General features: G+C 41.8%; 1 protein-coding gene across 2 annotated transcripts; it reads right to left on the bottom strand.

Annotated features, from left to right (window-relative positions):
• On the bottom strand, positions 1-27,358 carry LOC117461453 (ubiquitin-conjugating enzyme E2 E2). 2 transcript variants are annotated; one of them, XM_034103320.2, is made up of 6 exons: positions 27,191-27,358; positions 25,618-25,826; positions 24,580-24,630; positions 8,267-8,399; positions 4,275-4,422; positions 1-838 (listed from the first exon to the last, which is right to left on the bottom strand). In XM_034103320.2, exons 2-6 carry the CDS (start codon positions 25,791-25,793, stop codon positions 741-743), a joined length of 606 nt encoding a protein of 201 aa, XP_033959211.1. In that variant the 5' UTR covers positions 25,794-25,826; positions 27,191-27,358; the 3' UTR covers positions 1-740. The 2 variants fall into 2 exon arrangements, with proteins under 2 accessions (XP_033959211.1, XP_033959210.1); XM_034103319.2 differs by having other exon boundaries at positions 25,618-25,801; positions 27,191-27,356.
• Between the last annotated feature and the right edge of the window lie 262 nt (positions 27,359-27,620).

A 27,620-nucleotide genomic window follows, 5' to 3' on the forward strand; every position in this document is an offset into this window, starting at 1 on the left:
ACAAATCCCAGACAGAGCCGAGCGTTTTCTCACAAGCCGACCACAGTGTGTTTTATTGGGTGCTTCAGTAATACAAGTGCACAACAAACCACTCTGCAATTGCAGAGGTGGCGGGTAGCCAGTAAATATACAAGTCCTGCCTCTTTCACAGGCAGACCTATACTTTTGTGGTCTGCCTCAAAAGCCTTTGAAAAAATACATACAGTACAAACAAAATCAGAGGAAGTTAAAACGCATGAAGGATCCATTGACTTAAACCTTCCTGTTCCATGCAGAAAACATATTGATGACAAATACAAAACAAGGAAAACAAAGTAAAAGCATATATTCTGCATGTTTGTTCCAGGTGCCACTAAGAAAATGAGAATACATACTGTATAGCTGAAGGACAATGCGTATGATATTTATAATATGTTTTTTTTTTTTTCTCCAATACAATACTTCCAACATTCAGATATTGGAAAAATAAAAATCCCAATCTACTCTTTGTATAAAAAAAGAAGCTTTCAAGTCAACAAGGAACAAAGGAACATTTTTTTTGTCTTATTTGATTATTTTTTTGAACACAGAAAAGGTAGATAAAATGTTGGGGTTGAGGAGGAAGAGGAGACAGGTGAAAGGAGGGCAGGTTTACCGTTGCACTTAGTGAGTGTGCTTTGACAGACTAAGGGTGAGAGAGAGAGAGGTAGAGAGAGGTACAGTGAGGGGGGAGGGAGGTAAAGGGGGGGGTGGTTGGTAGTCTATGTGGCGTATCTCTTCGTCCATTGTTTGGCTATTCTGTCATGCTCTGTTCTGTTGGTCAGGTACTGTGTGGCGATGCTCCCCACCAGAGGGTCAGCTGAAAGGTAAATAAACAGAGAAATTATTAAAATCATTAAGGATCATCAATCACTAAGCAGGAGTCACAAATAGTGGAGCTACTGTTAACAAAAACAACTCTCCCAAACATTTTTATCTTCTCAGGCTCAGATTAAGTAAACGTTAGTGCAAGGGAGAAGATGAGTTATATAACAACATTTTCTATTGGCTCTTGAAACTTGCCAACAAGGACTGTATTGGTTATAAATACACAAATATAATAAATCTGCCAACACATTTTGTACATGATAAACATTCATCAACAAGCTATAACTATTGTAGCGCATATTACATCCTTGAAAATGTCAGGACCATTTTTGCCATCCTCTTTTTTTGAGATTCCTTTAATTGTACAATTTGCAAATTTGACTATTTATAAAGAGCATTAGAACTATGGTCAAAATTGATTCCTTTAAAGAGCCTGTGACACGGTTTTCCCCCATCATCCAAACCCATCACTTTGAGTACATATCGTCCCCTTGAAAACCGTTACTGAACTGATTTTGGATATTTGTACTTTGATAACCATTAATCTGCCTTCAATGTTGTCAATTTTCTGGATCTTCTCGCGGATTCTTCAAGTCCCGCCAAATGATGGGTGACGTCATTGCGGGCACAGCGCTCCAGCTGCACCGTCCAGGATCCCAGCATCTGCATGTAAACCTTTATATATATACAGTCAGATGTAAACGCACGACGGCGCACACAGCAGCAAGCTCAGACAGCGATGACAGGTTAATGTTGAACGTGTCTGAGAGCTCATATGAGGCTGAAGGATCGGTTTATGTTGTATCTTCTAAGTTTAGGAATGAGGTGCGTCAATATGGGCGATCATACGGTCATGTAGCCAGTGGTGGAATGGGACTAAAAATCATCCCGGGACTCTCGAACGGCCCACTTCGGTACCGCTAGTAAGCTGTCAACGGGGGGAGTGGGGGATGTAAAATACAAATATAATGTATAATGTCTGTGTCTTTGACATTAGCGCTGCTAGCCACCTGTGCCCTGTACTACGAAGCCAGTTGAACAGACCCTGGATATGTTTGAGTAACAAACTAACTAACAACAACAAACTAACAAACGAGATCTCGCTAAGCGGTCCTACGACGCTGGTTATCAACTCGGTAAATCAAGCCAGGGTTTCTCTCTCCAGCTGAGAGCGCGTTCACGTCTAAAACACGAGTGGATCTGACTTTAATTACATTTGTCTCGAGTGTTTCGTCAACATAATGTGTTAAATAATACTTCTGCATCCAGTCTGTGACACTGTGAGTGTTGCACGGCCAGATGAGGCTGGAGAAGCTGACTCAGATAAGGAAATATATGATATATTATGATATTATATGATCGATGATCTGATTGATGATGTAATATGAATGATAAGTGCGACACGTCGGCGTCTCCTCTGCATACGGCAGTTTAAACTGTATTTCCTTTATCCTGTAATATGACTTGAGAGATTTAAACTCCGCACACTGAGTTGATCTCTTTTCTATAGACGCCGGAGGCGGGCAGCGTCAGGTAAAAGAAGTTATTTAGCCTTCTCAAACCTGAGCCTCACGCGCCGCCTATGGGGGATGTGCTAGTTACTTATCCGACCGGCCCACTTCGGTACCGGCCCATCGGGATTCGTCCCGATGGCCAGTCCGCCACTGCACCCAGCCCACGTAAACTGTCAACGGGGGGAGCCTCGCTGCGGGGAAACGGTGGACCTAGTGTCCCGATCGGAGTGGGAATAATAATAATAATCCGTGCATTTTATCCATTAATTTCCCCAACATTGTGGTAAAAAAACACACGTTTAATCCACGTTGGTGTACTACAACTACAAAAAGCATCGGTTTGTTTTCTCATCAGTAAATGCAGACCGGCTCAAACAAACGATTTTTAATCATCATCCTCACGATCATTTAATGTATCATATGTTCGCCGAATTGACATGAAAGCACTAATAAATGTAGTTTCATCCACTTGAGTTTATAACCACAAAAATAATCGATTTGTTTTTATATCACATCCGACGGGAGGAAATTCAGCAGCTCTCACTCCCGATTTTTAATCCTAATGTAATCATCATCTTCACCACGATCATTTATGTTTATGTCGCCGAATTGACATGAAAGCACTGACAAATATGAATATACTGTAGTCAACTTCATTAAAACGTTATTAACGTGCCTAAACTCAGTAATTCACCATTTCTACGCATGACGACACACTTTGTCCGTGTTTGGCTCTCGAAGCGTTCCCGCATTGACGTCACTTCCGGCTTCCCCCAAAACTTCAAAATGAGTGAAGGAATTTCCCCGCGATGTTCGAAATTATTGATATTTAACGAAACGGTATCGCTTTTTCTTTTTTAAACTGACGGTTCGAGATTACTAGTAGCCCAATATTTCATTGCACAACAGTTGTTGGGATGGTGTCACAGGCTCTTTAAGTTCCTCCTCATTATTATTAACCATGATAGATATAAATGCCATTTGATTTAATCCAAGATCATATAGCAGATTCATGTAGTTTCTAAACTGTAAAGACTTTTGCCTGGGGGAGAGACGCAGCGTTCATTTTATTATGGTCTGGAGACCTTCAAGTAGACTTGATTACACTGTCTCACATTCAGCTGTATCAATAGCCATTTAATCATATTAAAGGCTGAGACAATCCCCTACAGGAGCAGCAAAGACTCTAGGGAGAAGGGAAGGCAGTAAAATTACAATAAAACCACCATCTTGCAGGTTAATTCTCTGTACTCCCATTATGCTCACATATATGGCCATCTTACATCTTTACAAGGTGGACCACTGACCCAATTATCCCTTCACAAAGTCCCGAGCTGACTTTCTTTCACACACATTCTATGAAACCTGATGTACTTATATGATTCTGTTTTCTTCAAGGTTGTGTCTTCCTGGTCGAATGTACTTATTGTAAGTCGCTTTGGATAAAAGCGTCAGCTAAATGCAATGTAATGTAATTTAATTCTCCAGCCTGCACGATATGTTGTTCTTAAGCCAAAAAACGCCTAAACAGATCATCAGTTTTCTTATATTTAGGGTATATGACAGGATGACATTAGTTTTTCATTGTGGAGCTGCTCTATCAGCAGCTCCTTTGCTTTTCTCGGCTATGAAAATGTGGTTTTATTATTTACAGCTTCAGCCCAGAGACTGTGCCAAAGATCTGTCAGTGTTAGACGGCATTGAGAAACCATGAGGGTTTCAATTGGTCATGGCTTACGGTACTTACTACACTTTTAACAGTCTGGAAACATTATTCTTGACTGCATTAAACGCCGCCTTCAGCAACAATACACATTACAACTTTAAAAGGAGGTGGATAAAGAGACAAAATAACGTCACTAAATTATCATAATATAAACATAAAATGGTCGTGCAGAGAGCTGGAGATCTCACCTGGGTTACAGTCTGTGAGCAGGGAGCAGATCGACAGCAGCACCTTGGAGATGGTGAGGGCGGGGCTCCAGTTGTCCTTCAGGATGTCCAGACAGATCACCCCCTGACTGTTGATGTTGCAGTGATAGATCCTCGTACGGAAAGTTACCTGCAAAAACAAACATACTACAGTTTAGAGATTTGAAAACAGAATGTTCTCAATTTAGCCAAATACAAGAAAATAGGACTGCCACAACGGTGGCACTTGTGGTGCATAGATGAAAGGATGTATATCTATAATAATAGTTGTTTACTCTTTACTGGAACTAAGAAGAAAATAATTCTGAATTTATAGAAAACTAAGAACATTTGAGAAGCTTAAACGTTTGCTAATCAAAGTGGTTTAATTTAATTTGAGTGATTTATTGTTTTTCCGAGTGTCACTGAGAGAAAGGTGGATTTTTAGGAAACAGGAGAGCTTTGAATTCAAACAATTGGCTTTCACATTTTGTTGTGAAAAACACTACTATATTTTGTTTGAATTCAACCTATAAGCTATAGGGGATGATCACCTTATTTTTCTCTTATATTCAAACGGAGTAATGTACCTTCTTGATAGCTCCACTGATGGCCATTTAACAATATTAGTTCATGTGTATGTAGCCACACATGTATAAAAGGACTATAAAAGTGAAACCTGTATTATTTGGATTTTCCTTTTCTGGGTATGAAAACAGCATTGACGCCTTTCATATCAAGCACCTTTGATTCTCAGGATATTTGAATACATCTGACCAACAGAGGGCAGCATGGTGTACAATCAAAACACAACAACAGTTCTGTTGACACCATTGTTACACCCAAGTGTACATTAAATCCTTCACTGGTCACAGTACACCACACAGTTTCAAACAGTGACCCATAACAAATAGTGATTTATTGGAAACCTTGATCACCTCAAACACCCTCACAAACCAGCCCACTGCTGCGTCTGCCGTCTGTCTCGGCTCAGATTTGAGCTTGACATCCGTTTGGTTTCTCACACTTGACACCACTGTCTGCCTCCGCTGCTCCAATCACCAACATCTGGCCTCGCTGACCCTTCGGAGGAAACCTCTAATGAGCTTTGGCATTCCCAAAAATCACACAGGGGCAGGACGTTATAAATAACCAACACTGCACCCCCACCCCCAGCGCCTAACAGAGCACAGAGCTCCTCTCCTGGCCTGCGTTCAGAAACAGAAACACATCCACCTGGCAAACTTGTCATCTTTTGTTTGTATTTTAGAGTCTTGATATTCAAAGCCTGAGGTCTGACTGCATTCAGTAACTGCGGTTCAGTGGAGCGTTTCTATACAGAGGGAGTGTATGGAAGCTACTGGCCGAAGGTATTGTGTGTGTGTGTGTGTGTGTGTGTGTGTGTGTGTGTGTGTGTGTGTGTGTGTGTGTGTGTGTGTGTGTGTGTGTGTGTGTGTGTGTGTGTGTGTGTGTGTGGAGGGGTTTGGCTGCAGATCACAGTGTGTCGGAGGGTTAGGAGGTATTGGAGGGGGCGGAAACACTCGAGTCCCTCTGGCAACAAAAAAGCTGGTCCGGAGCCTGTGGATTTGTTTGAGTCTGCTGTCAAACACAGAGCTGGTGGTTACACAGCACAAAGAGCGAGAGAGAGGCAGAGAGGAGGGCAAGGGAACATGGGGAGGGGTGTCCGTAACAGAGGAGAAAATGAAGGCCAAGTAAAAGGGTAATGGGGTGCACCGCAAACCAAAGGGAGATTGGTGCTGACAGTCTGCGTTGTGTTGAGACATCCCTTAAGTTCTCACCACATAAAACAAATAGACGCTGAGCATTGAACAGGATTTGAGCTCAAATCAGGACAATAGTTAAAGAAAGGGTAAAAAAAAATGCAAATTAAGCAGTAGAGTGTCAAAAAGCTGCAGTGCTGATCCTGAACACCTCACCAGTGTGATGTAATGTGCTCTCCTAACTTACTTTCACCTTTATACTGCTGTCGCTCATAAAAGTCAGCCTACATCAGGCCTTCCACTCATTCATCTCCTGTACCTGCTTATCCTGTAAAGCCAAGGATCCCATTTATGTGCCTTCGAGTTGACTTGTACTCGGCCATCAAACATTTGCTTCCAGGCTCTGAGGAAACTATATGATTTGGCAAGAAAAAAGCTGACTCATAATTACACAACTTTACAGGCTCTTATAGGCTTTTTTGTGGGATTACCTTGAGCTTGGGGCAATCTGTCTGCGCTGTGGAATTCTCGTCACTCCCTGTCACAACCCCAACATACAATACTGATTTTAAACTGAAGTATGCCATCAGTATGTGAGCTAACAAGTCATCACCACCCTCTGGGTTTCAGCAGTGCATATCATCTCTTCGAGGACACTATCTTTCATTTAGAAAACACAAATAAATACAAAATCGTGTCTGTCTCTCACTGCTGTTTTCTAACTCATATCAAGACTCGTTTGAATGGAAGAGAGATGTCTGGACCTACATGATTATGTAAACCAGTAAAAAAAAAAAAGTAGGATCCTATCTTATAACTTTACATTTGCAAACTGTTACCTGATATTGTACATTCTAAAAAGTCTGTGCTGTAGCCTAATCCATTAAACACAGGGCATGACGAAGGGTAGACTCTGGACAGGTTTCCAGTCTGTCACAGGGCTACTTGAAGAAAAACATGACCTATATAATGACAGATAATGAGTCTGTTCTGATAAGCCTAAAATTCATGGGAAAGGAGACGGCCTGCACATCAGAAGAATGTGTGATGTTTTGTGGTTTCAGTAGCCCTTCCTCATTACAATTATTTACTAAAATCTAAGTGAAAACCCTCAAAATCTATATATTTTTTAATCATAAATGGATCACATGACTACCGTGACTAAGAGATCACTCCTGAATTTCAGCATTTTCTAGCTCAGTGTGCCGGCTCGCTCTCACTGCTCTCATCAGTTCGGTTTTCATCCCCAGCCGGCAGCCGTCACAGCGAGAACACTGATAAATGCATCAGTGTTGCAAATGTTTGCTACCTGCCCAGCATCACACGGCAGACACACAAAGGTGGTGGTAAACATCGTGTCACATTTTGAAACTAAAAAGCTAAACCTTTCTTCTCAGGAGATGAAAGCATGGTGAATATTGGAACAATTCATCAGGTGGCCAGGGACGTGACTCCAGATGAATGCTAATGTTGCTCGGTATCTGCTGGTAATAACAATCCACATGATCATATGGAGCTGCACAAGAAACAACGGATATAAAGTGAATATGGTTAGGTTTACATTACGCTGTGCAAAGGCACATATTTTCTATATAGTATGTCTATTTTATTTATATGTATAGTAAGTCTTTATATTTTAAACGCACACTTTATCTTTATCAGCACCACGTCACTATTATTTATTTATATGTACAATTTAACAAGTTTTTATATTGTCCTGTTCCTGTAAGCCAGTACAACGACATTTCGTTTTAATAGTACACTGTGTCTTGTTGAAATGACAATAAAGTATGTCTAAGTCTAATATGTGTCTGTGATGAAAGAAAATGTGTTGTATATGTGTAGGCACTTTTAAGTTTTTGTGACATCTACATTGATACTATTCCATTATTATTTGGGTTATCTATGTTGTATCTTTTTGTATCTATACACCCAACATCTATTGTACATCTGTTGGTCCTAGAATAGGGATCCCTGCTCTGTTGCTCTCATTTAGGCTTCTTCCATTTTTTCCCGATGAATTGTGGGTTCTCTTTTTGTGAGAGTTGTTTTGTCTGCTGGGAAAGACAGAGGGTGTCTTATGCTGTAGACACTGGAAAGCCCCCTGAAACAAATGTGTAATTTGTGATAATGGGCAATGTAAATACAATTTAATTTCATAGATTTTTCAGATCATTAAATTGCGTTTCTCGGCCCTGTGCAGGATGTTGATACTTGGCCAGCTACTCAAACATCCAAACATCTTCACAGTTATGTCTACTGGCTGATGCTGACCTTGGGGGGTTTGAAGGGGTAGTCAGGTGTGAAGGCGATGTCCAGGAAGAAGACGCCTCCCTCGTACACGGAGCCCGGCGGTCCCAGGATGGTCGACCTCCACTCATAGATGTTGTCTCCTTTGGGGCCAGCGCTAGAAAATTGAAACAAAAGCTGCGTTAATATGTTCATCAGCACAGAGCATTGTACTCCACCGCCTGGTGTTCCAACTGCCAGAGGGCTGACAGAGATTTGGGGGAAGGAGCAGCTCAGGCGGTAAATGCCGGCTTCTGACAAGTTAATGATGGAGATTTAGGGAATGCTAAAGCCGTGGAGGTTTGAGGGTTTTCAGTTCAAGGCTATTTTAGTAGGATTAAGATTATCTTTAAAAAAATGTTGATAAGGAGAATACATTACTTGCTGTTTGGAGTGACTGAAGCACACCGGTGAACCAGTTAAAAACGTATAACTGGGAATTCAATAAGGATCGAAAGAAAGTCTTGAACAAAATAATATATTTACAGGCCAACAAGAGCAACCATGATTTGATATTCAAGAGTTTTTCTAATAATGAGATGAGTATTTATGCTGAAGGTCACATCTGTTGTATAGGCCCAGTAATTAATTCCATTTCCATATTAAGGGCTCCCTCCCCCATTGTTGTTTGTGGTAAGACCCTGAGCTGGCACAGAGCCATGAAGAGACCGGGACAATGTCCAGATCACAAAGCCCGGGACAATGAACAATCGCTATGATTTCATGTAATTACCAGGGATGGTGTTTATCGCCAACCTTTAGCTTACTGGCAGATGTGCTTACAAATGTGTGTAAGCTAACTTCCCCACACACAGGGTTTGCTTTCACTAAAGGCGGTTGTATTTATTTTTATTCAGACCAATAATCTCAGACGGAGATCTCCTGTGAAATAACCTCAAACAGCAAACTGTTAAAAGCAGCATCTGGCTCCAAGCATACCCTCGGAAATACAGATCATCCTCCATAAATAGAAGACAGACTTTAGACATTTCCTTCCTCCTTCAGTATCAGCACATGCAAATTTCCACTAATCTACTTTGCCACTCTTCCACACTGCCCCTCTCTTAAGCCTTCTTTAATTAGCCAATTATGATTACTTCTTCTCTGGGGAATTACTTCAAAAATACACTGGCGATAAGGACGTCGCCAATCTAGACTTGTTGTTCCAGGCACAAAGAGAATCTTTTTTGTAAGAGTAAAATAGAATAACAAAAGCAAAGAATGTAAAGGGACCACACAGGGTATTGTTTGTGCATATGGAGTACATTGTACTAGGGGTATAACGGTACACGTACCGAAATTATTCGGTACGGGCCCTTCGGTTCGGAACACGTGTGTACCGAACAAATCTAACGTTAACCGTAAAAAATTGAGAACGTGAACACATTTTTGGAAGTAATCTCAGGTGCTGCGTCGCAGCATTCAGAGCAATTTGCTCACATTGGGTTCAACGCGTCATAGAGCGAGCAAGTCATTTCATTGGACGAGAGGCATACTAGAGAGCTGGTCACAGGGATACGTTCAAATTTAGTCAGTAATTTGAGGAACTGTCGAAATGGCGAACGCAGATAAAGTTGAGCTCGAAAATCCTCCAGCATCATTGAAGTCTCCGGTTTGGGAACATTTTGGTTTCGCAGTTACGTACAAGGATGACGGACAAAGACAGGTGGACCGAACCAAAGCTGTTTGTCGGCATATTTCAACTAAAATTGGTTACGCGGCTGGCAATACATCAAACTTGCACACTCATTTGAAAAGGCATCACCCGAACGTGAATATCGCCGGTACCAAAAGAAAAATCACTGAAGTGCAAACCCAACTCCCACTAGCATTTAAGCCTCCACCACTCGCAAAAAGTTCAGACCTGGCTGTATCTGCTACCTCTGTCCCTAGAGAGGGTGTTCTCCACAGCAGGAGACATTGCTAGTGCCAGCAGATCTGCCCTTTCGGCAAGCAACGTGGACAAGTACATTTTTCTTAAAAGAAACATGAAAATGCAATGACAAGCCCAATGTCAAGCTGGCTGCTTAGGTACTAGTACAGTACAGTTCAAATACAGATGATTTCAGTTCATCGAAATGCTGCAACTTAATGTTTATTTTATTTTGTATTTATTTGAGTGAATACATTATTCACAGTTTAATAATAATAAAAATATATATATATTTTATGTTTTGTGATAATTTTTTTCTGCTGTACCGAAACGAGACCTAAAAACCGAGGTACGTACCGAACCGAAATGTTTGTGAACCGTTACACCCCTACTTTGTACACCTAATATTTAAACTGGTACTGCAGTAATTGATCACTTCCACCAAACGCATGGAGGGTGTTTGCTGTATTAGCTGTCAAATGGAGTGTAAAAGAATATGTGTGCATTAAACATTATAACAATATTCGTTAGGCAGGAACAAACAATGCTACTCTTACATGACCTGGTTTTGTTTCTCTTCCAAACAAACTGTGTTGCATTTTGATGTGGACATGTGATAGCCAGCAGTTACTTGTGCTTGGAAAGCCTGTCATAACAATATAAAGTGAGGGGAACCGCAGTACAACTGGTGGTCATATTCAGCTGTTCCTACATTCCTCTGTTGTGTTATTTAATAGAAGTTACATTAAAGCAGAGAGATTCAATATTTCCATCAAGCCTTTGCTGGGATTGGAGATTTGACAGAAGATGTCGGGTTGCCAAAATACATTTGTGTTCAATAAATGACCTACTAGAAAGGCTGTTGTTGACTGAGGAAATGTTAGTTCAAATAGTCAGAGGAGTTCCCTGACAAACTAATGAAATCGTCCAACTGCATTATTATTGTTATTATTAATATTTATAAGCCCTTTTCAGATTAATTAATATTTTACTTAGAGCCAAGGAGCAATTGATGCGACTACTTTTAATATAATTACCATTACCCAAATCTGAAAGACAAATACGTTTGTGATTGCCTTGACGGAAGATTCAAGAGATTACCCTTGGGTACCTTTACAACAATTGTAAAATACAGTCTCTGGGTTTGCGATGCATCTGAAACACCACCTAACGTTTACTCTCTGAATGCCCACTGAGAACAGGCAGCCTTAAAGCATAATTATAATTCAATTTTACAAACGGCCAGGCGTGCAGATGTGATGCGTGGACGCAAAGATTAAACTTCTCTCCCATGGTCTATATTTTAATTCTTCACAAAATCACTTATGGCAGTTGTTGAATATATAAGAGAGTATGAAGGAAAGATTGCCTTAAAGTCCACACCTTAACCCTATATTTGAATGAGTATCACGTCTCATTGCTGTCTTTGACTACCGCCTTTTCACCCGGTCTTTGATTGTGGCCGCTTAGAACAGCTATAAAACACTTCAGATGTGGTCGGACGACATATTGTACAAATATAATCATTTCAAGCAAGTCTTGTTTGGCTTGTAATTAGGCAGTGTGCCCCTGACTAATTGACAAATATCTGCTGAACTTGTTGTGATCCTTCGTCAACCCTCAACACATTACTTTCAACATTTCCTGTGTTGACAAAATCACATACGCAGCTTATTCTCTTCACGCTGAAGCAATCTCCCCTAGTGTATACACTTCTGTGCCACACACACCCACACACACACACACACACCTCAAGCTAACACTTCCATTACCGCTACACTATTCCAACGCTTCCCTGACAAAACGGTCAGAGACGGCTGGCTATTGCATTTCCATACATCTCTCACAGAAGCAGGTGCTCGCTCCCTTGTGAGGCTGATGAGTTTGTAGCCGTGATAATAACTTAGACATGATGGAAGGATAGAGCTGAGCGGGCATGGCAGAGGCCCTCGCTCAGCAGAGAGATTGCTGTAGGGGATCTGACAACCACACAAGGGCTGTGGATAAAGGCTAAGTCAATAGCTGAATGTGCATGCCACCGCTGGCTGTTGCTTGGAGACCTCCTCCCCCCGCGGGCTTGGGCGTTCCTGTGGTGCTTTGTTGCATCTGGTTGAGGGCCAGCTCATTCAGGATCTGACAGTCTCTTGCTTGGCCATTAGTTTTAGCAGAGGTGAGTGGTGCGAGAGAAGCTCGAGTCAAAGCGCAGCGTTGCAGTATCAGTGAGTGTTTGCATGGGAAGCGTTCGCCAGTCTTTAATTAATGCATGCTTAATGACAGGAGCTAAATAGCTGATGATCCCTTGACCCTGGTTAATAGCTATGCAGAGTATTACGCACTACAACTGACATATTCAATTCACAGTAATCATTGGCTAATTAAAGCATTATATGCATTTTAATTCCACAAGAGCAACTGTCTGCTGCAAAGACCTCATTTGGCTTTGAAATATTGGAGCACTGAATCAATGGGAAGTCGTTAAGAAAAACAATCTAACACAAAGCCCTGAAATTGAGAGCGAGTCAGATAAATATTCTGTGTCACTCCCGTCTTTTCCCCCCTCTCTCTACGGAAAAACAATCTTCTCTTCGAGCAGACAGATGTGCTCAGCACAAATACATGACGTTAACTGGTGTAACAGTGCTGCTTATGGGCTTTGTTGGAGGCTGTAATAATACTAACCTCTGTGTAAGTAACATACATCTGCAGTGCTCTGTCAGCCAAATGCCTTGATTCTGTGAGTATTTAGGTCATTTGTTTCAAGAGTCTGGGATACATTAGTGTGCGGGTGTCTGTGAGAGCCTTGCCACTGCCCTGTCCTCAGAGATTACGCTCATGTAGGAATCCACTCCGACAGCTGGGCTGCTTCCTTTTCAACGGGGCACCAAAATAGAGTCCAACCACAGATTTACACCGCTCTCTTTCTGTGAGGTTTTTGCCTTACAGTTCCTCTTAGTCCTATTTTAAAAAGGTCACCTATTATGCAAAATCCCCTTTTTCATGTCTTTTATACATCAACTCTGTGGAAAGAGATTCTGAAATGTTCAGGAAAAAAGATTCGCTCACTTTTTGTCCCGATCCATTTATATAAAAACCTGATCAGATTTTGGCCACTTTATGATGTCATAACAATTGTTTGGCTTGTGTAACCATTAGCCAATCACCAACCAAGGTAACCCCCCCGCCACACCTTATCACCTGAATCTCCTCCTAGAGCACATTGTGTTCTTTTTAACCACATATCACAGAGGGGTGTGGGGAGGGGCTCCTTATTTTCATCTAAAGTAATCAACACTTTTGAAACAGGGCTGAAACAGAGGGGATTATGGGTAATGCTACAATGATCTGTTTGGTGTTTGGAGCCAAACACTTCAGAGACATGTTTTGTATATATCTGAGACCTATAATATATTGATGAAAAACAGTATAATAGGGGTCCTTTAAATAGAAACAACAGCGCAGGTCCTTCACTAAACGTAGTCAACCCCAGCAAGTAGTATCACCGTGATTCAGTCATAGACTTGTGTTTGTAGAACCTGTGAGGAAGAGAGTAATTGCATCCCATACTGACCTTGCTCAGTGATTCACCTCAAGACTCATCATCGCACACAAGGCTGAGTAAGATTGAACACCTTGAAACCCGAGACTGCATTGAGACAGTTTGCAGAAGAGGTGGAATAAGGAAACCTTTTTTAAATATATAAAAAGGGACACTTTACCACAGACCTACTTTGTAATAGTTACCTTTCGTTCTCAATTCCTGAAACCTATCCAAGCTGTAGCCATATTCACAGACAACAGTAATAATTTCCATATATATTGAATGACCTTTCTTCCCCGTGATACTGTGCAGTGTTTGGGACCGGGGTGCCCATTTAATCATCCACATTGCTTTATTTCATAGGCAGGGTAATCTGCAGATTGGTGCCAATGCAAAAGATAACCTTTATCTAGCGGCATGAGAGCTGCACTAATCTTCGCAAATTCTCTAACCTATCTCGTCACCTAGAGCCAATTTCCAAAGGCATCGGGACTGGGGTTAAGTTGATAAAGCCATGTAGTCATGGGACAGGTCTGTGACGCTCATCATTACATTAATAAGATAAATTGGTCTACTCTGAGCATATTTACAGGGATTCATAAATAGGCAAACATGGATTTCTTATTTCAATTGGGGAATTTAACATCCACTCAATGATGAGCAGATTGCAATGACAAAGCAGAATAAACTCAAGTTCCTACATCAAAGACAACACTGAGAGCAACCGGTATAAAAACAGGCGGGAGTCAAAAGCCCAGTTGTAGGTAAACAGCATGAACAAACACTCTTGTTTACCTAAAATGAGTGCATGTGGTAGTAATAAGAGTCTCAGGGAAACCTTCATTTAGACAAACAATTTACAGTGGCCTGTCCGCTGTCAAAGAAACCGCTCCGTAGAGCTCACTGGAAAGACTTCAAAGAGGAGTCTTGTTAGAGCCAGACTGAACGCAGAGGCAGCAGTCACAGTAGGCTGAAGAACGCAAGAAAATGCAGGAGGTTTTTTTTCTTCTTATTGTCCAGTTATAATAAACTAGCTCTGTAACTCACAGGCTTTTAAAAAGATCTGATGTTGGGCCATTTGTGAAATGGATTTCCTCATAAAAAACAAGTAAAACCTTTTATCTAAAGAAGCATTCACACCCGGTCAAATACATCAAATACAGTATGCCACCTTTTGCAGCTGATGCTGGTATTGATTTCTTAACAGGAAGACATTTCTATGACAATAATCTCCAAAGGCTGCTCGGACAGATGCACAGGTCTAATCTTAATTGTCATCGTGCTTTGTGAAATACAAATTGTTAAGCACTTTTTCAGCAGAGTATAAGATAAAAGAAGAATACAAATGACAAAGCAATGCCAATGCTTGGTAATAATGTTGTTAAAATATGAGTGGTTGGAACATACCGAGCATACAGATGGACACATGCGGCAAGAGTGGTATGAAAAGAACAACAACTGGTCCCTGTTGGAATCCAATGTAACCCTCATGAATCCAAGAAACTGCAAACATATTGCAGCAAGCTTTCAAGACCAAAGAGTTAGATACTATAAGACAAGGTTACACTGAATACATAGATAAAATATCACTTATAACATCACAAAATCAAAAGGTGAGAGAAACCCTCCAGTGTGTTCCCAAAGCAACCTGTCACCCAGCGAGCTGTTGACGGGAGCAGGTAAATAGCTGCCTGAGCCAATAAGTGCACCATGGGGCTGATAAATAAAAGAGGAGAGTAAACCAGTAATTGAATGTGAATCAGTATGTTTGGGAGCTTGTGAATACCATCATGCACAAATAAAGCCATTATCTGCATTATTCGCCATTCCAGTTGGTTCCCCACGGGCCCTTTTTATCCTAATGGCACCGTCATTCAGTTAAGATCTTCTTTTCGGTCAGTGGGGCTGCTGCGGTTATCAGAAGAGGAACTTTAATGAAGCAATCTTCTTTCCCCCCCGACCGTGGAAGAGCCCCAAGACCAATTACTGTGCAGCTCAACGGCCGAGGTGACACCTCCTTCCTCCGTTCTTTTCTCTTTATCGTCTCAAATGACATGGTTTGTTTTTTAATCAAGCCTTTTATTGTTCATGTGTACAATGAGTACTGCAATCGCTGACCGGATGGTTTATCCAGCAATTGGGGAAATGGTTGAGTAGGTGGTTGCATGTTTTTTAGATTTGAAGGGAATAGCACCATTTTATTCTCACAGGAGGGCAACCTCGCATGCTGGGCTGAATCAATCTAAACCGCAGTCAGTATTGAAATAAGGAAGTATGGCCTTTCACTCAGGAAGTTTGTCCTCATTGAGGTTTAATGTCACACAAACAAACCCTAAATAAAAGCTGGGGATTGGTTTATTTTTCTTTGCCTTCCTTTTATAATTCAGCAAGATGCTTGAGGAACAACACGGTTTTTGGTGCGGTAAGCATTTTCTTCTCCACATCTGAGCTGTTACAGGCAGCCAGCGTCTGATGCTGTGCAAATGTTTGCCTGTGGCTGAAGATGAATAATGCAGAGCATATAGCATTTCCACAACACACAGGCTTTGCATAAAAAAAAAAACAGCACAACATCATGAGTCATAAAAACATCACTTAGCCAACAAAGCATTGCAGGCCAGGCCAAAATACACAACTAATAATAAAAGAGGCTCAAAAAGCTGGGTATAATGAGAGACTCGTGACCCTTAAACCAAAGCAGCATTTTCAAAAATCCTTTCAGCAAGAATTTAAAAGAATAAAGTGGGTATGTGTGTCTTGTTGAAGGGTAATAATCAACATTTGCTCGCTTGAATAAAACAGGCTAGATTTTGTGCTGACATGCAAATTGGAGCGCAGTCCAGGGATTCACAGGAACACGGCTTCAGGAAAGGAAACGGCCTAAAAGACTGTTTTGCCTTCAAGACTAAACTGCAGCCTGTTGCAGATCATAAACTAAATGAGTCCAGAGTATGATGTTAATATGTTTAATTGTACAGTCCTGCACCAAAGTCTATTCAGCCATAATTAGAGACTCTATTCATCCTGCTTCCACTAAAGTCCTCTGGCAGACATTTGGCTCTCGGCCGAGGGAATGGACTTATTACCAAAAGGTCAGTGATCAGAAGGAGCTGCCAGATCTGCTGTGCAGCCGATCCTCCGCTGGTCTTTTCCCCTGACACCATATTAGCCCTCAGGTCTGCAGGTAGACGAATGGAACAAGACTTTTTAGCTGCAGGTTAAACAAATCAGCACAGGGGAAAAGGGCATTTCCTTAGGATGTAATTCATCGCTTTATATTCATTTCATCATTTACAACAAGAGTGTTAACATTTCATCCTCCAGACTGCATATATGTCATCAAGACACTTTGTAGCGTCCTGGCAGGAGCTATGATTTGTGACTTCAGGGGGAAACCTATCAGGTTTGGAGATCTCTCAGGAGGATTGATATGATCTCATCCAAACTGTTTACTTGCGAGTTACTGTATTTCCTCCGTTGCCAAAAGAGTCTTCTGTTTGCTTTCGTGTCAGATTACCATTTAGTCTTTCTGAACGACTTGAACTGCTTCTCTGAAACTGGCAGTGTAATAGCAACACTACGCCGCAAAATCTCCACTTGCTTCATGCTCGGCTTCCCTGCAAACCAAATGTTTGCCAGAAAACTACCTCACAGATGAGGACATTGAGAATTCAATGACAGACATGAATCAAGGCAGGCCGCGTTTGCTGTCAAACAACTGCCGCGGTGCAAAACATTAAGGATACATTCAACTCTGGTGTCAGAGGGAGAGCGTATGTTACCGTCGTTCCATAGGAGCACATTTATTTCTTCTACACTCAACTTTGTGTGAGGAGAAAAAACGATGAGGGCAGACTCAGTTTGCTCAGGTAGGAAATTATTTTCAGCAGACGTGTCAAAGGTGCCGTAACAAATCAAAATAATCCAGTCTTACTGTCCTTTTGAGGGCACTTATATTTATCTAAGAGATCATATATTTACAGTGAATTACTACATAAAACCTTAGTACTTCAAGCGGTGTACTGCTGCTTTTTACATTGCAAAAGAGGGTCCCCTTTTCTCTTTAACCAACCCATCTTTTACTCCTTGTTTTATCTAAGCAAAGAAATATTCACAAGATCTTTTCTAAATAACTCTGGGTTTGGATTGCTGGTCAGACAAACAAAACTTTTGAAAACGTCACTCAGAATTCTGAATAGAAATGTGACCCTATTTTGACATTTCGTCAACGAAGCAACTATTTGATAAAACCATAATGGAGATTTAGCTGCAGTCCTGTTTAAAGGTGATATATTGTAATGCTCTAGATCAGGGGTGCCCACACTTTTTTGGCTGGTGAGCTACTTTTGAAATGACCAGCTCACCGAGGTCTACCAACCAAAAATAAAATCCCAAATTGCAAGGGTTGCTGAATAACACGTTTTATTTATACATGGGATAATAGGGCTGCAACCAACGACTCATTTGATAATCGATTAATCGACTATTCGGACTATTATGCCTTGCACGATTTCTCAAGCGCTCTTATTTAGCCATCAACTTTTAGATTTAGCTTGAGGTTGTTTTACGCATGTGGTAACTAACAATGAAGACAGTAAAGATGAATACTTGATTCAAAAATACATATATTATTAAATTAACAAGTTGTGAACAAAATAAACATTGCTTTTTATTTAAATTAAATAAATAATATTTCACATCAAAAGAAACAACAATGTTTTAACAAATCGTATTAAATAATCTGATGACAGAACTGTAAACAGAATAGCTGACACTTTAACAAAATAAAGAGTAACTCAGTTACCTCTAATCATTAACCCATGTTTGTATAGTTGAGTTAACTCGTGTTGCTGCTAGCATACATAATAGGACCTGACGTGGAAACGTTCTTCGTGGATGGGGGGGCTACAGGGCTGCTAGAAAGACAGTCGAACCCGGTGCATTCCTCCTTCTGAATGTGGTGCACTTTTGCTAAATGTTTAGAGAAATTGCTCGTGTTACCGCCCTCACATGCTAAACACTCTTGGCAACGAGCATTGTCCACCTCAAGACGAGTAACATTTAACCACACCTTGGAGCGCTTCTCTCCGCCATCCCCGCCGTGTGTTGCTGCATGTAGCAGCCGTGTGTGTAACTGCCCCGCCCCCTCGCACAAAGACGGGGGAGAGAGAGATCTCGTCTGGATTGGAAAGGTCGAAAATACACCGACCATAGACGCATTTGTTTGTCTTTTTGCATGTTAGAAACGAGTTGGCGACACTAAGACTGCGAGATAATGTTTGTGTAGCAATAATACATGACCTTTCTCTTTCTCAACTCGCTACTCGGAGGGACGTCGCCGTCATATGCCTTGTGAACACTCCGATAACGCCTCTCCACGTTACCTTTCTTTGGCAGAGCGACGCTTGCTTTACACATAATAACCTTTGAATGTGACATCACAAAAAAATATTCTTCCTCCCATTCTGGGTGGAAGTGGTATGTCTTTAGCTTTTTGCTCTGTCCCGCACTCATTTTGTTGTTTGTCTCTTGTTTATCTCTTTAACTTAATTTGAGTTTTCCCGGCACTTGACTGATTTTGTATCGCTTTGCATTCTGGGTTAACAGACTGGAAAGCGATAGGTCGCTTTTTCTGTCAATCAAGTAAACTCCTGAATTAAGTGGCACGGAGGCCAAGGGAGGAGGGATCAAAACCTGTTTTGTCTATTTTAACGGAGATGTTTTTTTTTTTTTTAAACGGAGCTGGATTTTTTTTATGAATGACTCGCGATCTACCAGCATTGCCCCGTACGTCGACCGCGGTCGACGTACTGGGCACCTCTGCTCTAGATCATATTGACTATACATTTCAAGTATTACATTTTTTAATTACTTGCTTTGAAAACCCTCTTGGACCTTATTTGAGGCCATATATATATCCTATCCTATATGTATTTTTCAAATGACCCGATTACCCTCTGAACCTTCCTGTTTAATATGCTCTAACACAAACGCCTCAAAGAAGCCCCCTTTTAATTTATTCTGCTTGTGAACAAAGCGATTCTGACGCGATGCCTTCACGAAGGTTTTTAGCTTTTGCAGTCAGTGGACAAGACATTCCTAGAAAGCTCAGGAACATGCCAGCTTCAGACACAGATGGGTGCCTAGAAGTCAACCATATTTATAAAGCTGTGATTATGGAACAAGACATAGATTAGGGCCGATTTATCCAAGAAGAATTGTGTCTCATCTTAAGCAATGGCTTGTTTATCTTGAAATTACATTTTAAAAGATCTTTCCCAAAGTAATTCATGCAGAAGACAGTGATCGGCTTGGATACCCAGGAGGTTTCCTGCAGCTCATCGCAGACCCCCCCCCGGTCCTCATGCCTCCGCCCCCTCATGAATATTGATAACCTTCCCTGCTGTGCTTAATGGTAACGCTGTGAAAAATGATGCTGGGTGTGTCACTGGCACATAATCCCCCAGGGCACAAACTAATATGCAGCCATCACAGACATGAAGATGATCCCATCAGCGAGGAGAGAATTAGAGGTCAGAACCTGCGATGAAGAGCGCCTCATTTCTTGCTGAGACTTGATGATGATGGAGATGCATCATGTCAAGGCTCTAAGCCAGCAAACGTAGGACGCAGTAACCAGCTGTGTGTGTGCACGTTTCGTTAAAAAAAGGCTGTTCCCTGCAGTATGCATGATGTCATCAGGGAGTGACAGCTCTGTTGTGGGCGTCATGGGAGCCTTACATCACGCAAGGAAAATATAGGGACTTTCAAGGCTTTTTGTTCCAAAGACGAGCCGTAAATTACAGCTGCACTAAAGAAGGAATGGCATTTGAGGTTAGCTGATGCAAGAGACAAACAATACAAACACATTGACAGTTTGCTTAACCCCTCCCTTAACTAGTGATGGTCCAATTATAGCTTAAATAAATAGGTCTGTTACGCTTAAGATTTCGACACTTACTGAAATAATGCTCCAAATGTAAAGAGCCTGGAAGGTGGTGTCAACATTGCAAAAACAATGATGCCCCTGAATGTATCTTGAACATGAGCATCTCTCGCTGTCGAGACGGTTAAGAACACTTGCTTTATGGCACACTTATAAACACACGTTCCTGTCTGTGACAACACTTTGGTGTGATGAAAGAGATAAGGGGTGAAAACTAAACAGAGAAAGGTGTGTTTATTAGTCAAAAGGTATGTGTAACCAAACCTGCCGAGTAAAAAGGACTCTGCATCTATTTGGGGATCTTTAATTTACGGTATAGGCCTGAACTGTTAAACCCTTCTCTGTGTGTTAAGTCCAAAGCACTACAGGAGTTTTTCGGCGATTAGGTTTTGTAAATTACTTCCACGCTGTGTCTACTCTCTTTCAACCTTATCAACTTTCATTTCTTATATTTCCCAGAATGATTTATGACAACTTGACAGAGGAGGGGGGTGAACTTGTTACTCAAAGCGCACCATGGGTTGTGGCTGCGTTGCATTTAATGTATTACAGCTGCCTGCCTCAGATGAGAAATTGGTATCCCTGCCACTTCTGCAATGGATTATTCGGCTGTGAACGCTGAACGTCACTGAACAATAGCAGCTTTGAATCCTGATGGCTTGAAACCAAAACCTGACATGTACCATTATGTTTTAGGCAGCTGAATATTGTTCTGCCATCACTCCATTGTTATGTAATGAAAGTATCCGTTTGGCCATCTGAGAGGAGGAGATAAACACATCAAACAGCAAAGTGGTCCGGAGCTGTAAGGTACAACACCACTGACGGATAATTCAACAACGTCAACATTTCTTTGTTTGGATTTCAGCTTGAAATGTTGGTCACAACAGTCGCAGCACCGCACTCACAAAGGAAGGTATAACAATTCTTGTGTTACAGCATGGGAATGCAAATGCGGGAGAAATATGAACTGAGAAGTAGACCGGAGTATTTTTATGACAGGAGCATATCGGACATTGGAGATGCAATGTGATCAGACGGGAATTTGAAATGAAGCAATGTTTCTTTTAGTTCAAGAATCACTTCCATTGTTCCTGTGGCCTTTGACAGACATAATATTGTAACCGGTACATCTTAAGCTCAAACTCCACTATTTTCATGAATTGTTCTACGTCATTTAATCCATTCTCAACAGTCATTGGTTCCAGCTTCTCAAATTGTGAGGTTTCTTAGATTTATGGGATCATAGTAAACAGCTTTGGGTTTTTGGCAGTTTGACAAAACAAGCATTTTTGGGGACGTCACTTACAAAATGTATGTTAGCTACGGCCCTAATGTCTGGCAGTCAACTTAAAAACAAATCTATTTAGGATGAAGAAGGATATAAAAAAAATGCAAGAAGCCATTTGGTTCATTTTTCAGGTATTAACAGTTTTACACCTGTCAAGTAAAAAGACGATTGTGTGTCTTTGTGACAGCATGAAAACAAATTATGATTACAGTGGAAATCATGAACATGTCATTTTCCGCTTTTAGCATGTCTGATCCACTTGTTATTCCAAGTAAGATTATTACAATATTAGTGCAACCAACAGGGCAGGAAAACACAGTTCATTCAGATCCAGCTTAATTGATATCAATATATGTGAAGGCACAAGCTGCCTGTACAATATACTTGAAGTGTTTGACAGTAAGAATAATTGCCATGTCAAATCCTCTTGGGCTTCAACGTGTTCCTGTTCGTTTGATGCATGACAACTGCCAAGGTGACGAGCGAGCTATCACAACGCTTTGAGTGAGATAAAGCTTGGAGACAAATGTCAATACTTGCTCGTGATTCCCAAGAAGTGACAAAGCATTAAACGTAGGACAGTTTTCAGTCACACTGTATGGAAAGGGATTTCTTAAACATCATTAATATTAGCTGGCCACAGAAAGACGGGACACATCAGCTAGTGTGTGGTTTATCAACACAGATAGGTTATTGTAACAACAGTTGGTGATATTAAAACACAGCTGAGGGTTAACACGGTAACCTTAGATAGATGCCAGAAGAAAAGACGTGGGCGTTTTATTAGACTTATCAAACAGGCACCTCTTGCCACAGATGTTTCCTTAAATTAGATCCTCAACACTTCCAAGGAGTTACATTCTGGCTCTCAGCACACTGAAAGGCATGAAGCCGGGCTCTCCATTTTGCTGAGAGAAACGCGCACACACGGCCCTGAAGGCGATACTGAAGAGATTGTACATGATACGAAGGAGATTTTAACTAACGTGATGAGGACGGCATATTCTCTCTGACCGAGACAAAGTGGCGAAGGGAGCGAGAGGGGCTCCTCAGCCGAGAAACAGATGAGAGGACATACATCGCCTGGGCCTCCAGCGCAGCGTTTGTTGAATGTGCCAAAGTGAATCTCTTTAACACAACTCTCCGTCTGCCCCCTGAAGGGGACCAACAGTCTGTGACTTCATTTTGTCGCAGGGAGAGAAATGAAGAACCTTTCAGGCTAACCTGGCCGGGAGCGGGAAGCGTGTGGCATACAAATGACGACACTGGCTCCACCGCGCGCACTCATTCATGCGAGAATGTAAATGGTGCTGTGATCGTCTGCATGAGAAATCATATGTTGGAGGCAGCTGACCCCCCCCCCCACCTCCCTTCTGCCTGTCATTGTTAACAGAGGGATAATCTATTTGGTTGCATCAGAGAAAACACATTATTAGATTTCAGTATCATTTTGTAGTGTACAGAAAGGGAACACCCACCCACACACACTCAGAAAAGGATTATCTTGAAGAAGCTTAATTGTTTCCCAGGCAACTAGTACCCCACTAAGACGATGGCTGTGAAATTTTCGCTAGTGATTATTATACTTTCAAATGACTTGCTCGTCGTGTCCTCCAGCTAAATCCTCCATGTGAGACAACCTAGTTTTTTTGGGGGGGGAGGTGGATGAAATAGATTAGAGTCCTCGAGGAAAACAACATCTCGTTTAGCCTCTAGTACAATAACAAAACTGGGCTGTGAGCGAGAATGAAAAGGTTAGCTCAATATTTATCGTTAATGATGGTGGGGCTCTGATGAGACCCAGCAGGGGCGATTAATTCATGCAATAAACAAGGCCGTCTGGGGTGAAGTAATTCCACATCGCCAGATGAGTCATATGAATCTATTTTCCTTAATCATTTGAAGCAGGTGCCTATGAACGAATGCAGCCAATCCACCGGAAAACATCCGCTTCTCCCACAAGTGTCCCTCAGCCTTACACTGACCGGCCTCCATTTTCTTTCTTAATTTGCAGTGTGGTGTCGAGTAATTACTGTGCCGTTATAAACAGCATCACAGACAATAAATGTGTCACTTCTTTAAGTTAATAAAAAAAAGGATTGAGCACGACATCCCAGAGGCATGCCCTTTGTCAAGTCAGGAGAGACTGATGCACATGTGGTGTGCCACTCGCTCGCAACCATATATCTTCCTCAAAGGGCTGAGAGCAGCGGCAGAGGCACACAATAACCATTGTCTGCGGTAAATCCCAGCAGAGCGAGGGGGGAACCACACAAGAATCGAAACAGCTTTTAAAGTAACACTGATGCTCATTTTCAAACATTTCATTTGCAACCATAATACTGCGACCTAAAAAGGATGCGCTTTCAACAGAGGTTGCAGCGTGCATTATGCAGCAAGAACAAAGCCAGAATAGGCTACAGTCTCTCCAATTCACCTTAGATTACCATCTCAAACAAAACACAAACAACAGCATTATGGGAATGGAGACAAAAGCGAGTGCATTGCAGCGTGGCCTTTCCTTTTCAAGAGACAGGAAGCCTAGAGAGAAGCACATTTCTGCCGTCTACATCCATTACAGCTTGAACATTTGTATAAACAGGCTTAGGAGTCATTAGAGAAAATCTTTGAAAAGATAACATCTTCTTACCTGCAGTTTGGAGGTGGGTCTAGTGTTATTTCTGCAAGCTCTTTCTGAATCCTGGAAGAGAAAATGTTATTGTTAAAATCTATATTTAGAAGGCAAATCTCCAGAGGAGAATATAAGCTGAATGAATGGACAATTCTGTATAGAGCATGGAGTCAGTGCTTAAACTTCTGAAGAGGTAAATCTCACCTTTCACTCAAATATGCTATACAGATTACAGAGCACATCATTAATGCTGGTTGTAAACTACTAAATAGGCTGTCCATATGAAGAGCATCAATTAGGAAAAGCAATCATTCCAGCATAAATAAGATCGAGTTTTTATTTGTTGTTGTCTGTCTCATTGAAGTCATAAGTATGTGATGCATACACAACATTAAAAGAAACATCAAACATGGGGATGAACACGACTGCTTTGAAATTTCAGATAACCGTGCAAAATTATTATTCAGACTGTGAAGAGCAGCCCAGTGCAAACGCTGCTAAGCTCACATTAATATAAGCACGGTACTTCAAACAACAGAGAAGCCTCTCTATCATGAAGCCCCTTGTCGGGCTGAAGGCCCTCACAGAATATACTTTTAAGTGAAGCATAGATTTACAAAAGGGAGATGTTCTCAACATTGGTCGCTGTAATAAAAAGACTCAGTGGCCTCAGCCAACACTTTGCTCAACTGGTTACATAATCATTTGCCTTGTTTTTTTTTGGGCATTAGTGCTAAGACTGGTGAAGGAAAGTGTTGGTGGTGGTGTTGGCAGTGTAGGAAAGAGCAGAGTGCTGCAGAGCATGAAGCAAAACCCATTCAAACAGACTGGAATATCTCTTTCGGATGACACTCCAGTGCCGAGCTGTGTGAGTTACCTCCTTTCTGTGGGTTTAGTGTCACACTGAATAGCATGGATGTTTGAAATGACAATGCCTGTGGGACTATAGTATTTTTATATAACTTCACACCCTCAGGGTACAAGGGGGAGAGGCCTTTAGTTTAACAAACAACCCCTGTGTAAATGCTGCTCTCCAGAGCCAGTTTTTTTTCTTACCGCTTGGCACTAGTTGAAAGTTTAGCAGCGGTTTTGCTTGAGATCTTGGTCTCCTTCTTTTTGGGCAGTTCTTGCTGTCGCTCCTGTTCAGGTGGTACCGATTCCCTTTGTTCAATATCTGAGCTTCCCCCGCTGGTGCTGGGGCTGTCGTCCGGTCTCTGTACTTCGCTGGACATCGTGGGCCCTGGAAAGTAATGTCAAACCACAACCTGTGAGAATGGCAAAGCAAATGTCCACTATAAAGGAGATACGGGCAAATTGTTTGTCAGTTTCTCAGCAAACAGTGCAGATTTGAGGGGAAGCTATAGTAGGATGGGTTTAATTTAATCAATGTACAGCTGGATGAGCCAAGCAGGGATAGCGTGAGCTTATGAAAAGACATTTGTCAAAGCTTACAGGGCGGTGAATTACAGCTGTATGGATCCCTTGTAAAAAAAAGAATATAATAAGACTTTCACCTAATGATCTATTGGGGATTATATATTACAGGCTAATTGTTTGGAAGGCTTTATGTGAGTGGTCTAGATTTATAAAACAAACCTTTGTGTCATGATTGCCCCCCATTTCCTTTTAAACTAATTGTGGAAATTGTTGTGGTTTTGGGTCAGTTTTATGACCAAATAGATGGATAAAATGGCTCTTAATATGATTAAGTCACCACATTTCATCGCTGACAGATCAGAAGAGAAAAATGAAGAGACCATCCGTGAAGAGGAAAATTGCCCGGATTACTTCATCACTCCTTTACAAGCGACAAAGAAGCGGCTAAAATAGATACGTATCGATAGTCGAAATGTAATATAACAACAGACAGATATAAGCCATGTGATATTAAGTGAATCAAAACGAGGCAATGAAGTAGAGGACAGCTAGCCTTCCCCGGGGGGCGTTCACGGTAATGATAGGGACATCAACGCTAACATGTACCCGGTGCAATAGCCGGGGTCGATGCGGAGACATGATACTCCACACAAATATCCAAGTTAAAATGTGTGTGTGTTATCGCCAGACACTTAAATAGTTCGGTCAAACCGGGTAAATCAACATTTCTGGGGTGGAAAAACACAATAGGGGTCGACCGGGGGTGTGAAACCGAGCCGTCCTACAAAGCGATCATAAACATTATTGGGAGCTGGCTGACATTACAAGGCCGGGGGGAGGAGGCGGAAAGTAGGGTGCGTTACATTAGCGCTGAGGGGGTATTTTTCTTTAAAAACAGCTTAACAGGCCACGGTGTTTTAAAGTCAATGAAAAGACGCATAGAAGAAGGCGTTTCTGCCAGACTCGTCCGAAACAGCCGACGGCGGGGCTGATGGAGGACGGTCCGCGGGAGGGCCAAATGTGCGGATCTTCGCCGTTTCTGGAGTGTCCACATTGTGCGTTGGAGAGCAGTGACCCTGCCTCTGCACAAAGGGAGACTCGTCCCACGCATCCACCACCTCCCCCCCCCTCTTTTCCACCAACACCTCCTCCTTCTTCTTCACTGAAAAAACGACACTTTTCACGGGACATTTACTTACTTTTAGCGTATCTAACGTTACTAGAGGCGGCTTAATGTGTGTGTCGATATTACCTGGCGGCTGGCCGTCGATGCTGCAATTCCGCGTGGTAATCCCAAGGTACCGAAAAAGTATATCCTCACACGGCCGTCTGCTCGCTCCGGTGTCCTAGCTATTTAACTGGAGGTAGCAGCAGCAGAAAAGCGATTACTGAAAAACTGAGGCAGCCCCGGACCGCCTCCATGCGCGCTCCCGGTTTGCGCGCAATGCTCGTGCACGTGCACTGCATTGAGAGAAGTAGCCCTCGCGACACCATGGTGTTAAGACTGATTCATTACTTACAAATACAGACAAAGATGTTGGTAAGTACTGTTACATGTAAACTGACATTGAGTTTGTTATTTAAGATTGATTTACTTCTCCTCTGTTCACGGCTGTAGACAGAAACTATGGGACCCACGTGCAGAGGTGGGAAAAGTACTCAAATCTTGTACTTACGTAAAA

Source organism: Pseudochaenichthys georgianus, chromosome 16 (genome assembly GCF_902827115.2).
Source record: "Pseudochaenichthys georgianus chromosome 16, fPseGeo1.2, whole genome shotgun sequence".
Lineage (NCBI taxonomy): Eukaryota > Metazoa > Chordata > Actinopteri > Perciformes > Channichthyidae > Pseudochaenichthys > Pseudochaenichthys georgianus.

What these genes read in the sequence shown, in the direction of transcription:
- LOC117461453 (XM_034103320.2), bottom strand. Translation starts at nt 25,793, where the DNA reads ATGTCCAGCGAAGTACAGAGACCGGACGACAGCCCCAGCACCAGCGGG. An exon ending in GACCCACCTCCAAACTGCAG is followed by an intron (nt 8,400 to 24,579) that starts GTAAGAAGATGT and finishes TCAATTTTCTAG; the next exon opens with CGCTGGCCCCAAAGGAGACA. An exon ending in GCTCACAGACTGTAACCCAG is followed by an intron (nt 839 to 4,274) that starts GTGAGATCTCCA and finishes TTTACCTTTCAG; the next exon opens with CTGACCCTCTGGTGGGGAGC.